At 43.4% G+C, this 14,528-nt stretch overlaps 1 protein-coding gene across 9 annotated transcripts in view; it reads right to left on the bottom strand.

The window, feature by feature from the left end:
- The window catches only part of ACP3 (acid phosphatase 3), a 40,123-nt gene extending 26,079 nt beyond the window's left edge, over positions 1-14,044 (bottom strand). For 2 of the 9 annotated variants that reach the window (XM_053669264.1, XM_053669262.1), the window contains exons 1-4: positions 13,740-14,043; positions 5,400-5,495; positions 2,540-2,626; positions 1,915-2,067 (exon numbers count right to left, since the gene is read on the bottom strand). In XM_053669264.1, the coding sequence (XP_053525239.1) occupies positions 1,915-2,067; positions 2,540-2,626; positions 5,400-5,495; positions 13,740-13,859 (456 nt within the window). In that variant the 5' untranslated portion in view covers positions 13,860-14,043. Of the gene's footprint in view, positions 1-1,914; positions 2,068-2,539; positions 2,627-5,399; positions 5,496-13,739 lie in introns of all 9 variants that reach the window. The other 7 variants (XM_037143894.2, XM_037143893.2, XM_053669263.1 and 4 more) reach the window with 7 other exon arrangements.
- Between the last annotated feature and the right edge of the window lie 484 nt (positions 14,045-14,528).

A 14,528-nucleotide genomic window follows, 5' to 3' on the forward strand; every position in this document is an offset into this window, starting at 1 on the left:
CTTCCTGTTTCTCTTGTATTTCTCCACAGCACTTAGCACAGCTCTGGGAATATCTTTGTGTTGATTGATTTTGTTTGATTTCTTAGTTGATGTTAGAATTGTTTTCACCTTAGTGAGTAGTAGCTAGAAGCTCTAGGTAAGTAATCTTACTTGTTCCTCTCTTACTCTCTCACACTCTTCCCATTTTCCTCTTCTAATAGCACCTATATTCTCTTTACTATTTAATGCAAATACTATCTTTCAGGATTAAGGGCTTAACAGGTACTTTGGCCTACTTTGGTTAAAGTTGGTGTTCTCTCCAGTCTTTATCTAAGTGGAAAAGGCAGCAAAAAGTGACTTTTCTCCTTTTTGGAAGAATATATTCACAAACTCTTGAGAACACTGATAATCATAATACTTCACTCCTGATTATATGATGGAAAGATGCATAAATAAATAATCCTGTCCTCTTAGGAAACACCAGAAAAACTGGTTGGGGCCTATTAACCTAGACCGAGGTTGACAGTGTCGAGTTGCTTCTACAAAGCATTTGGGGAAAAGTTTTAAGTCACAGGATACAGCAGTTAGGTCAAATTTCTAGGAGCACTTGCAAGGCAAAGAGAATAGTAACTATCTGAGAGGTCACTGAGCAAGCATCTGGGTCTAGCGGTCATGGTACGCTGTGGCCATGGAGAGGTGAGATGGCCATGTCGTTAATGCAGCGGGGGGATTAGAAGGCTTCCTTGTTCCCAACTATTTGCTTCATATGGTCTTAAATTCTTTTTTTGAATTAACAGGGTTTTTAAAAAAAGATTTTATTTATTTATTTTTAGAGAGAGGGGAAGGGAAGGAGAAAGAAAGAAAAGGAGAAAAATGTCAGTTGTGTTGCGTCTCGTGTGCCTCCTCCTACTGAGGGCCTGGCCTGCAACCCAGGCATGTGCCCTGACTGGGAATCAAACCAGAGACCCTCTGGTTCACAGGCCATATAGTCTGAAATTCTATGCCTGGGAGAGTAGATTTATTTATCACTATTAAAAAACAGCCATCCCTCTGAAGATGTTAAAGAGTTCTTGGTCAGTCCCAACCAGTGTAAATAAATTTGGGGATTTTTCTCAAAGCAGCTTGCTTCACAGTACTGCCTCTCAGACTCAGCTGTCCACCAGACTCATCCAGGGAGATTGTTTGAAAAATGCTGATGCCTTGTCCCAACCTCAAACATTCTGATTTGTTATAAAGATTGCCCTGGGCATCGGGATTTAAAAAAAAATTGTCTGGTAATTCTAATATGCAGCTAAGTTTGAGAGCCACCAGTTGACAGGGAAGGACACTGCTCTGTAATTGCCTGGTCCCAGCAGTGTTGCTCAGCAGTGGTGCGGCTCTGGGTCCCATCCTGGTTAAATTCTTCACGTACTGATTTCCCTGGCTATCAAAGGAGAGCAATAATATTATCCATTCAAAGTTGTTATGAAAGGTAAATTCAAGGATGCATATAAAGTTTTGGGTACCAATTATATATTCGACTCTCTTTTTTCTACCTAGAAATGAGGATTTTAGGGTTACTTTGTAGGTAAAGAGGTCTTAGGATATTTGAGAGGGATAAGAACTCTGTGTGGGCCATCAAAATAATTGAAGGCAGAACACTGGGAGCCGTGTATGATGTGTGTGGGTGTGTGTGGACAGAGAGGGACAATTTGCCGAAAGTTGAAAGAATGGCAACGCCAAATAGATAATAAAGATCCAAAGAGAAATTCTGTTCCTACTCTTTGTTGCCTCAGGCTTTCTATGTTCTGCATTGTCCTTTGTACCTTTATTTAGGAAAGAATTAAGACCAAACAGCCCAAGGAGAGTCCAGACGCCCAAATCCACAAGTACCGAGCAACCTGCATTCCTCCTTCCAGGACCAAGAGAATCTGCTGGTTTTCCCAGAATACTGACCTGATCTTCAGAAACTGGGACTGTGTGCACAGGGATGGGCTGCCAGGGTAGTTTGGGATTCCAGACGCTGATACCCTCTGGGGGAAACAGGGCTGCCAGGTTTGTCATAGCACTCATCAAGGTCCGGTCAATGTCTGTGCTTCGAACATAGATCTAAAGTGGGAAAATCAAAGCAGACCCCAGCTGAGAGGAACTGTGGTTTTTTTCCTGTGCAGCCAATATTTGAGAAAGGGCAGGATACCCACACCAGAATAGTAGCAGACATTGCGATAGCATCATGACCATAGATTCTGTCATGAAAGAGACAGAATTATGAGCTTGCCATGCTGTAAAGCAACCTGGGATGCCAATAGTTGACTTGACAAGGGACCAATTAAGTGATGGCCACTTGCCAAAACCTGCCAGGCTCAAATATTTACCATAGATGTCCATAAAATGTTGAACTTACTCTTATTCATATTTTTTTTGGGAACAAACTATTTCTATAAAGAGGAGGGCATTTCTAAACAAGATAATCTGACTTGTCTAAGTTCCTTGGGAAACAGGCAAAGCAGTTCAACAAGTGCAACGTTAGGTTGACTCCCTTCAGAGGGACAAGGCTCTCACTTTGAGCTCCCAGACTTGCCTGTTGATGTTTATAGGACTCGTTCAAGAATTGTCCGTATCTTTTCCTTATGTACTCTCCAAGTTCATAATGCTGCTCCATGCCCACCTAGGGGAAGAATAAAAGAAAAAATTTACTGAAAGTAAGTTCTGTGAATCTTACTTATGCATCTCACCTCTCATCAAATGAGTAGTGTGAACAATGGTGTACTTTAATAGTTCCACAATAACAACACATTTGTAAATTGAAATGAGAAAAGAAAGCTGTAACTTTTAGTCATGACTCCCTGAGAAAACTCTTGTCTCTTCATTAGCACTTAACATGGAGCCTTGCACAGTTAATAGCTGGTAATGGATCTGGTTTCCACAAGTGATTCACCTCTGGTGTGGTAGAACGTGCAATGGCCGTCTTTGTTGGCAGAGCGTTCAGAGGCCTGGTTGACCACTTGGGGATGGGGAGGGGTGGTTGGAGGAAGAAATTTGACCACCTGATAAAAGGTTGGATTTGGTGAATATGAAGATCACTTTCAATCTCTGGGTGCAATGTTTTATTATTTGCACAGTTTATCCACATGTGGTACCTGAAAAACTAGAGCCTGTTACAAAGTGTGTTCTGTGGATCAGCAGTGTTAGCATCAAGTGGGAGTATGTTAGAAACTAAGTTCTTGGGCCCCCTGCTTTGGGGATGAGCTCAAGAATTTGATTTTAACAAGCTCCTTACGATTCTGATGGCCAGTAACCGTTGAGAAGCATTGCCTTAGCTCAGTGGTCCTCAAACATTACTGTGCATCCGAAGCAAAATTTATCTAGGGGTGCTTGTTGAAATTTGCATTCCTCAGCATTTCCCCCAGAGATTCCTGCTCATTGAATCCTGGGTTATAGCCCTGGAATCTGCATTTTAACATGCCCTGAGTGATTCAGATCCATGCAGTAGAGCACCATGCTTTCAGAAACACTTCACTCAAGTCTGTCTTTCATCTAGAGCTTCACCAGAGCATCAGGAGTCCAAGAGGATGTGGTCACTGTGGCCTCTGCTTGGTCCCACTCACTCATTTGCTTGTCACTCCTGGCCACCACTGTCACCACCACCCCTCAAGAATGGGGAAGGAGGTAGCAAAGGAATGTGTGCTTTGAGGTTTGTGAGTTTCCTGAATGACCTGGGGAGCTGAATAAGCAGGTACTTTGGGTCTAATTGTTGTTCTAATTTAAAACTGACTTTTGAGGAAATAGCTGACGTCTGTAGAGCAGCGTTTTTCAAAGTTTACTGTGCACGGAATCACCAGGAGGACTCACTGAACAAAAATTCCCAGGCTTCCAACCTGGACTTTCTGATTTAGTAGGTAGGGCAGAAGCTTTCACAGTTACATTAGGTTTCCAGGTGATGGTTATATTGCTCATCCTGGAACCACACTTTGATAGCCATTAACCTAGAAAGCCATCACTTGTCATTATGTACACTGGATGTACCCGGTCAAGGGTAATTTTGAGCCCTAGAACCTTGCTCCTTCAAGGGTGTCCATGTACCAACGCTGATGGCATCACCTGGAGGCATGTCAGAAATGCAGAATCCCAGGTCCCATGCCAGACCTGCTGCATTAGAATCTGCATTTTTAACAAGATCTCCAAGTGAGTCATTTGCACTTGAAAGCTTGAGCAACACTGCTCTAGGAGATTCTGATGGTTAGTGGAGAAACTCTCAGAGGAGGAATACAGATCCCACAATCGGGAAGTGTATTTTGGTCTTACTGTAAAAGCACAGCAAGGGAACAGGAATCTATACAGACCCACAGTTATTAAGAAGTAGCCCTGGATTGTTGTAAGACCTCTTACTCAGGAAGTCACAAGCTGGGTAGGCTATGGTGGAAAGAGCTCTGACCTGAGAGCCAGAAGATGCTGGCCTCAAATAATCTCTCTGCGTTTCCATCTCTATAAAAACTGTAGTTGACTTAGGGCAGTAATTCTAAACTTTGGCTGCCATTAGTCAGCTGAGAAAATGAGGAGCTTCTAAAAATCCCAGTATCCAGGCCATACTTTAGGCCAATTAAATAATAATCTCCTAGGTAGACATTGATACTTTTTAAAGCTCTTCAAATAATTCCAATGTTTGACCAAATGTAAGACCCATTAGTGCTAGAGACATCCAACTCTAAAGATTCTTTGACTCTTTCTTAACATATTTAAACAGTGCTTTGGTCAGGACAGAAGCAATGCACCTGGCCTTACGGCTCCAAACAGAAGAGCCATCCACTCTACACGTGAAGGGGATGGGGCACTGGAGCAGGCACTGCATTTGCCTTTGTTCCCCAGGTCAGCTTCTCTGTAGTGCTCACTAGGAAGTAGGGCTTCCTATGTGTAAGTGACCACTTGTAAGGAAGGCTCACCCCCAACAGATCCAGCTGACAAGAAATCAAATGTGCTCTCAGCACCTCCAGGGGAATAATGTCTTCCCAACACTGTTGATGCAGCTTATTGATTCCAAGAGTATTTTCTGCTTTCTCAGGTGGAGCCTGAGAAACTCAGAAGCTGGCTTCTGGCTCTCTTCAGCATCTCTAAACTCCTGTTACTCAGGCACATCTCTTATCCTTTCATAAAACCCACAGTGTAAAAAAGATCAAAACAGGCACTTCTCTGTACTTCTTCCAGTTACTGGTCACTAAGGGTGGGTGACTTGGACATGATGAGAAACGATGAAGCTAACCATTAGTTCCTCTTGTTCCACAATTGAAACAGAGTTTAGACTTTCAGATCCCAGGTAATTGTGCAAAGTATTTTCCCAGATCTGAGTAATTAAAGCAGTTATGTGGTTTCGCTAGATTACAAACTCCACAACGTTTCATTTCCCTTGAGACCTATCACCAACTTTAGCTAAAAATCCAACCAACCTGAGTGAGTTGGCCAAATCCCTGTGGCCACGAGGATTCTTTAATGGGGTCATTGGGGAAGGTATCAATGGGACTTCGGTCTCCATGCCTAAAAACCTGAAAATAGATTAAGACAGTAATGTTACAAATTTCACTTAGGTATTCTGCCTCTGCTCCTCATGATAGATGTATTCTAAACCACTGGTCCTCAGCTTTGGCTTCTCATAAAATCACCTGGGGAGTTAAAAAGATTCTGAGGATGGACCCAGCCCTAGTAATTTTATTTTAATTAGTTTGGGGTGTAGCCAGGGCATCAGAATTTTAAAAACCTCCTCAGGTAAATCTTGGGTTAAGAACCACTGTTCTAAGACCACTAACACTTCTGTGTTTCAGGTAGTGACAGTACCATGATAATTGGCCATTAGGAGGCAGGCGACCCACACCTGGAGAGTGGTTTGTGCCTTGGGCAGGACGAGAAGGAACGCAAAGCTTAGCAAGATCATTTTATTGCAGACAGACTCCGATGAGAATTATTCCTTCCTTAATTGTAGTTACAGTAATAATGGTGTTCAATTTTTTGCATGTAATAAAATAGTGGCTATGAAATTCTATAAGAATTTGCAACCACTGTGAGCCAATGATTTGTGAGTTTTTAGGAGGTTGGGGGTAAAGGAATTGGGTGAAGAGATGAGAAGAGTGAATTCTCAATACTTTAAAAACAGACTTTGGATATGTAAACATATCATGCTATTTTGATTGCCCATTTTATTCTCTGGGGAGAATGGCCCGAACTTTTGAAATCTTGGCTCTTTGATGATACTCTCTGAGCAGTATACTAAGTCAAACACAAAGTTATTTAATAAGCAAATGATAGAAGAAAAATATGCAAGAAGTACAAGACGAAGTTTACACTGATGTCAGCGAACATATTTAATTGCATTATCTGAGATTGCCTGCGCTTTTCACACATACTACTTAACTAAGGTGCTCCATTGAAAAGAAAGCCAGGAGGCTGCCCTTCTGAAATTCTACAAAATAGTTCATCAGACCCTGAATTAGAAACAGTCTCAAAACTTCAGCCATCTTTGAGGTGGGATTCCAGGACAGCGAGGGACGATTCTGAGACCTGGGTTGTGTCTCTCATGTCTGAAGGAAACTGACCTTTTGGTCCCTAAACCAATGACACCTGACTAGTTAGGGGCACTGACCTCTTTTTCCTTAGATGGTCAAAAAAACAAACAACAACAAAAAAACCGACAGCAGCCAACATGACAATAGGTGTCCAGTGTGAATAAATAAAAAATAATATCTATTTTTGTCAGATCAGCAAAAAAAATCCAATACATTTCTTAGTGTGCCACAGAATTTTAGTAATTTATTTTGTGCCATGAGATGAAAAGGTTGGAAATTGCTTCCCTAACCTAAAAATCGCTCAGTAGAACAGGCTGCGGAAAATGAGGGCTAATGGTGCGGTGGATCTTAAGAAAACATGTTGGTCGGGTAGGGAATTACTGTTGTAAATGGCACCCTTCCGGCAGGAAGAAGGGCTGCATACTCTCTGATGAGAACCTGCAGTTGTTAGGCACCGAGCGTGACTTGGTCATGAGCAGAGATTACTGAGGCCAACGCCTAGCGCTTCTCTCTCTTTTCAGAGTGGAAACAGTTCAGACGTTTAGATCCCAGAACAATACATGCAGAATACTTCCCCAGATCCAGGTAACTCCAGCTGTCCTATGGTTTCAATACACCTCACATGGCTTAGTTTCTAGAGTTTCTGTTGCCATTTGGGTTGGATCATTCCTCCCGAGGGGCTGTCCTGTGCATTGTAGGATGTTCAGCGTTTACCATCCCTGGCCTTTGCCAAGTAGATGCCGGTAGCATTCTGCACTAGCGACAATCTTAAAGGTCTTTAGACACTGCCTAATGTCCCCTGGGAGCTAAATCACCCCCAGCTGAAAGCCACTGAGTTAGTTAGAGGAAGTCAGATGAGATGCCTTACATTTCCTACTGGACTATCACTACAATAATGCCTCAATATTTTTTGAACTCTTGTTTCCTCCTATAAACTGTGCTACATGCTTTTTACACATTTGTTCCTCTGATTGGTTGTCTAAAGCAGCTATTATTTTCATTTCCCAAGTGAGGAAATTGACCTGAGTTAAGTGACCTGCCCAAGGTCACACAACAAGTGAGTGGCGGAGAAGAGCTCCCAACACAGGCCGCGTCTCCAGCGCTGGCGTTCTCAGCCTCGAGTGAGAGGTGCATTTCTCTGTGGTCCTACACACCCCTCAGCATCGCATCCTAAATGTGCATAATGTGGGATTTGGGGCTTTTTATAAACTCTACTCTTTCCCTCTCCATTTGGAAGCCGTGCGTGAGGAAGGGTGGTGCGTCACCCTTGATGTAAACTGCAAACATTATTCGAACAATAGAGCAGAGGTTATGTAGCTAACTGACAGAATGGCCTGGGGAGCAAAACAAGTGTGGTCCCTTCCGGGGATGTCCAAGCCGCAGCCCACGGGCCGCATGCAGCCCAGGATGATAGGAATTTGGCCCAACGCAAAATCGTAAATTTACTCAAAACATTATGGGGTTTTTTTTGTGTGTGTGACTACATGTCGAAATGTATTTAACATGTGGCCCAAAACAACTCTTCTTCTTCCAGGGTGGCCCAGAGATGCCAAAAGGTTTTTCCTTAGAGGAACGTATTGAAAAGAGCAGAGTGCTGAGACAGAGTCACGAGACACAGGCACACTTCCAGACTCGGTCTCCCAGGCCAGGAATAACTGTACTCCCTACACTCCAGCAGGTTTTAAAGGTTTCTGAGGGAGTGGCCCTAACACGCTCTGAACTCTTTGGAAGGAGTGTTGCCCAGAAACACTTAATAAACCATCCTCCAACTCCAGTGCCAGAAACCCAAGTGGGTGTGCATGTGAGCACAGGCACGCACACACACAGGTGGCATTCTTGAGCTTCTGGAGTTGCGCCAGTTCAGCTGGGGCCCTCGGACTCTGCCTCGGTGCTCTTTACGTCTGTGGCTGGGCAACCCTCTCACCTGCGGCTCTGCCAAATCTATACCTTCTCTTCTCAGTTCAGCAGTCACACTCCAGGCAATCCTTTAGAAAACTCAAAATGTGTTATTAGCAGTGGGTCTATTTGCAGTACTAGTGGTAATTACTATGGGAAGACATTCAAGATGGTAACAACCCAGTATGATGTGCAACCCTGCACAGGTTTGTGCAGTCCTTTTTCCTGCTACCTCCCTGTGAGCACAAGTCACACTATTGCTGCACTGAACAGATGAGGAAACTGAGGTTCAAAGAGATCAGTTCAGCTGTCCAGATCTCCTAAGTCTCCTGATGCCAGCCTACTTCTTTCCCTCCCACCTCACGTTCATTTTGCCCTTTAAACTCACAGGTAACTTTTTTCTTTAAAGAACCACGTGTGCTACCCCGGTAAATGATGCTGTCTGCAAACCCGGTTTGTCGAGTTGCACTGGGATGTGGAGACCCAGATGCGTGTAGACTGGGGGACACCTTGCCCAGTCCCTCTCTCCATGCAGCTGTCAAGTGCTTCTGAAAAAACTGTCGATCAGAATAAGCTGCTTGAGTGCTCAGAATCCTCTCGTTCCGCTACATGTATTCGGCAGAATACTGTAAGGCCACACAGAAGTAGAGGTTTCTATAACGAGCCCCTCCCTAGGAGTCCACCGCTTGCTCCTACGACTGTCAACTCATGTATGGCCAGTCTCGTTTCATTCATACCCTCGCACTCTCAGACACTGGATCTTTTCCTATGGCTCTTTGCATAAAATTCTAAGTCCTTCCACTAGCTCACAAGGTCCTACCTGATCTGGCCCTGCCCACCCCAGTGTCCTGCTCTTAGATTCTTGCTAAACATGCTTAACCTGGGAGCCCTACAGCTGCTCCCTCCAATGCATTGAGTCTGTTCCAGCCTGAGGGCCTGGACGTCTTGTTTCTGCTTCTCTCCTCAGTGAGCTCACATACACACTTGGTCTCTAAATTCACGTCTGTCCTGAAAGGCAACCTCTGCAGAGAGGTGTCCCTTGACCACCAGTTATAAGGTAATTCTTGCTCCATCTCTTTCTCATCCCCTGGTTCTATTTTTATCCTTGATATTTTCTTTTTTAATTGTGTTTGCATCTGATGTCTCCTCTCCCCATAAACTCCCTGAAGGCAGAATCCTTGCTGTCAGGGGTACTGCCTTATCCCCCAAACACACACACACGGACACTGCTTGTTTTGATGAGTGAATGCATCTTGGATTGGCTCCAGTTCCTCCAGGAGCATCATGTTCAAGGCCTTGGACGTACCCCATTTCCCCGATAGCATCAGCTTTCCAGCAACCAAAATTAGAAAATTCAGGGTCACTTTAGTTTCTGTTTATTCCTTCATATTTGCATTCAACCCATGGGGATTCTGCCTTTATTTTCCAAGTCCACTGCTGTCTGATCTAACTCGGGTCTTCACTGTTCTTTTCCTGAACTGTGGCAGCATCTTCCCTCTGCCCTTGCCCCCGCCTTTCCTCCTCCTCAAGCCACACTTCAGGTGTGTCGTCCCCAAGAGAAAATACATTCAAATTCATCAGTGGGGAAGACTTGAGTACAAACAAGTGAAATAGTCTACATGATTATCTAATACCTTATGTTCTCTTTGCTTCAAGTTACAGATGTGCTTAACTAAGTTTATTAATTTTATAAACTTGAAAATAATAAAAATTTTATTTTATTAAATTTATAAGCTCAAAAATAATAAAGGATTATCTAGAATTTTGAAGACATTAGGCTACATAAAATAAGTCAGTTCCCAAAGGACATATCCTGTATGATTTCACTTAAACAGGAGGTGTACAGAGTTGTCAGATTCATAGTCAGAACCTAGAACAGTGGCTGCCAGGGGCTGAGGGGAGGGGAGAACATGGAGTTACTGTTTAATGGACGTGGAGTTTCAGTTTTGCAAGATGAAGAGTTCTGTAGTTAGATGGTTGCAATGGTGAGGCAGCCATGTGAATAAACCTAATGCCACTGAACTGTCTCCTTAAAATGGTTAAGATGGAAAAAGTTTATGTTCTGTATATTTTACCACAGTTTTTTTTAAAAAAAAGAATAGTTAAGGATTGGCTAGATTTTATCCAAAAACCTGGAAATCTTCTGTTTTAGACTGATGACTTGAAGTGGCATCTGTTCCATGGTTCACACTGTCTTATGTACAGCATGTCCTTTGAACCTAAAGGCAACTCTGTGAAGTTGGAAGCATAGTTATGGTCATTGTCCCCAACTTTAACTTTGGGGAACTTCAGACTCAGCTGGATTAACTGACCTGTCCTTGGTCTCATACCTCATAACCAATGCTGGAACTTAAATGAATGAAGTTTAATGTTTCCCTAGGTACAGCTTTCAACTTTTATGTTAGCACATAGCATTGGAAAATTTAGAGTGGTACTGGGCTGCCAGCCTGAGAAGGAACTTGCCCCTTTTACTCTCTGGGAGGAGTGAGGCAGCCTCTGGAAGGTCTGACGTCCCTGAACACGTGTGATGGCTTAGCATCATTTGATTTCACCCAGCTACAATGTGCAAGTTACCCGTCCCAGCATGGAGATGATGTGCTTAAGATTTGGAGGCTATTTCAATTGAGGATATTCTATGACTTAAGGCTTTTGTGAGGTTAACCATGAAGACTAAGAAGAGCTTATACTGTGTGACTCGCCATCTTTGTTCGTAAAACCTCAGTGAAATGAAAAGTGTTTCTCTCTGAGATCCACTGAACTTGTGGTTTCTCCCTCACCTGGGGGAGAAAGAACGCTTTCAAATGGCATCTCCCTATTGCGGCTGGCACATGGAAGCCGGGAATAACGGCAGGAGTGTGTGGGCATATGGATCGAAACAAGACTGGCCATGAGCAATAATTAGTGAAGCTGGTTGATGGGTGAGTTGGGATTCACCATATCTATTCTCTCCATATAAACTTTAAAATAGCAATTCTCTAATGGGTTTCTACTTTCTGGAAGTCAAAATGTAGGAAATACAATGTACTAAATCTTTTCTTTGAAAGCCACAGTACATATCAGAATATTTAAGAATGCAAGGTATGCTGCATTTAAGAGACCTTTGAACACAGTTTAAACCAGGTTTAATTCCCCAAATGGACTTGCTGTTGGAACCCATTTCACCAAGCAACAGCTATTAAAAACACTTCAAACTAGCATGCTATGGGAAACACCTTGGGAAAACTTTTTATGAAAGACCATCTGGTGACTCTGTGTATAAGACAGAATAAGAACCAAGAAAGGACAATTTTCTGCTTTCTGCCAAGATCAGCTTTTCGGAATGGGGGGAGATTTAATTTCTTTTGGATCACAGAAGAAAAGCAAGAGAACCACGTGCTGACTAGGAGTTAAGCCTACACTCCAAATCCTCAAGGGGAGCTCTTGGCCCCACCCACTGGGCTTTACCGGTACAACAGTAATTAGGGGCGTGGCCTCCGGCATCACACGGCCTGGGTTTAAATCTTGCAGTGTGACCTACCACCGGCAAGTTGCTTAACCTCTTTGGGCCTCATTTTTTTTTTCACCTATAAAATAAGGATAATGAAGTTTTTACAAAAACCTAATAGAGTGGTTGCCGAATTTAGCAAACAAAAAGACAGGATGTTCAACTATTGTGTAGAACACACTCACACTAAAAATTATTTGCTGTATCTGAGATTCAAATTCGACTGGGAATTCTGTGTTTTTAGGGTTGTTGGGAGGGTTACGTGACATAATCTACATTAAATTCTCAAAACAGTGCCTGGCACTTAGTAAGCACTCAGACATGTGTCTTATGTTGCCCTTCATCTACTATTAATGGAAGGAGGCTGTGGTAGGAAAAACTGCTAACATTGGCCACGTGTGATAATTGTTAATTTTTTAGCTCCAAGTGAACTACCTTTGTAAGGTTTTTCTTAGAGAACTTGGACTCATAAACAGCTGTTAACCAAGAGTGGAGGGGAAGAAAGGAAACCCACAAGAGTTTGGCAGTCAAGGAATGTTAGCCTGGGCTGGAGTAAAACGTGGGGGAGAGACTCAAATCCATGCTACTGACTGAGCGGTTACTGTAATGGCTGGAGGAGGGTTCCCACTCACCCGGCTTGTCTCGGGATTGCAGTGTTGGCAGGACTGCAGTTCTGTGCAGTCCCCACACTTGCTAACTGCCTATGGTGGCAGGGAGCCCATGTCTAGCTTACCAAGGAACTAAAAGTCCAACTTGCCTGGATTTCCCTGTTTGACTGGGAGTCTAACTTCCCATGGAAGGTACACAATATTATACAGCTTTTTCAGCACAGAAGCCCGACAGCTTGTGAATCACTTGTGAATAGATCGGGGATACATTTCTCTGGTTGTCTCTCAATGTTGACTTGTGACCTAGTAACGATTTACTGGGCTAAGAATCATGATTTGCATAAACACATGATTATGAAACTTTTTTGTGGAAGAAAAAGAAGTTCTGACTAAGCTGACAAAATAGGAAGTTCACACTTAATTCTTAAGTAAATTCGAAAAATAGGAGGTAGAGAAAGATGGAGAGAGCCTGTGAAAGACAAGAAAAGGGTCAAGAGCAGAGAGAGACAGTAAGTGAAGCAGATTAAACAGAAACAGAGATAACGTACGGAGAAAATCAAAGACACAAACAGAAACCAAGAGATGTGTAAAGCTGTAAATCCCCTTTACTTTGCAAACTCTCTATTTTTAAAACAATGCCAACAGTATAAGTTCTTCCCCTGACATCATGCATGAGGCAGCCCCCCACAGGTCACACATGTGGGAGAGTAAAAAAGATGACTTTTAATGGTCAACCAAATCTATGTATCAGGAAGTCATCTCAGAACTCTTGAATTTAGTTTCATTCAAGAAACTAAAGGCTTCAAACCCCGTTTACAAATACCCTTTTCAATTTCCTGATAAACAGAAGGGCTACATAATTCTGAAATGACTGGGTTTTTTTGTTGGCAAATTAATCATCATTAAACTGCATGAAGCTAGTTTAGCTCGTAGTTCTACGTGGCGCCGGCTGAGGCTTCCTTCTCCTGGATCGAGTAGCTGCCCAAAGGAATGAATCTGCATTTGAGGCAGTTGTGAAGATAGGGGATAAATAAGCAACATTGGCAAAGGCAAAAATAACCAAACCAAACACCTTTGTGTCAGGACACGTTAAAGCTTCACCACGAGGAACTGGTGAAACTTGATTACCCACTCTCTGATCTTCCCGAGACAACACAAGGGTAAAACGAAACCAGGTACTTGGTGTTCAGACCCCGATGGTCACAGTTTGAAGAGAAAAAGCAATGAGAGAATTCCACTCACCAGTGTCGCAAACTTCAGCTCCTTAGCGACCACCCCTGGGTCCAGGCAGACGGAGAGCAGAAGCAGGAGGCCAAGGTGAAGGCTTGCCGCCCTGGCCACCAGGAGCGGGGCGACTCTCATGCCGGGCAGCGCAGTTTCTAGCAGGATGTGGAAGGTGCTGCTGCTTCCCCTGCAAAAGCATTAGAGGGGAAGCTATCTAATTAAGGATTAAAAGAGAAGGAAGAGCTGGGAGGAGCCAGGCTCCTGAATCGTAAACTCTCCAGGTAGTGTAGGGCGGGGTTTGGTGCATCAGATAATTTGGGGGCTGGGTGGTAGAGATCACAGGCTTCTGGATTGACCGGTAAATTAGCACACTGAGACCCAGAGAGGGGAAAGCTGTGGTTTAAGGCCACAGGGCGTATTAGCAGACGTTTCTTTCTGAGTTTACTTTTTAGCTTTACTTTAGATGGGGTGTGACGCGGCATTTGCTTTGTAGCTGTCGCTAGGGAAGGGGATTTACCCCGACCTTGGAAACCTTAGGGCAGTCACGATCGCTTTTTGGGGAATCCGGAATGACAAGAAGTGATCTGTGGGAGAAACTGCAGGGACTAGCAGGTTTGGGGTCTAGCAGGCTAAACATGGCTCCGTTTTCTAAAACTCCCATGCAGCCTATAGAGGTATTTTTAAATGGAAGCAAAGTAAGGACAATTTTATCTTGAAAAGTTTTAGTCACATGATGTGATATTTGGGGCTCATCTGTGCTATCTCAGAATTACAGTTAAAAATACCTTTCCTAACCTAACACAGTTC

Source organism: Artibeus jamaicensis, unplaced genomic scaffold, assembly GCF_021234435.1.
Source record: "Artibeus jamaicensis isolate MK-2021 breed Jamaican fruit bat unplaced genomic scaffold, CSHL_Jam_final contig_519, whole genome shotgun sequence".
Classification (NCBI taxonomy): Eukaryota; Metazoa; Chordata; class Mammalia; order Chiroptera; family Phyllostomidae; genus Artibeus; species Artibeus jamaicensis.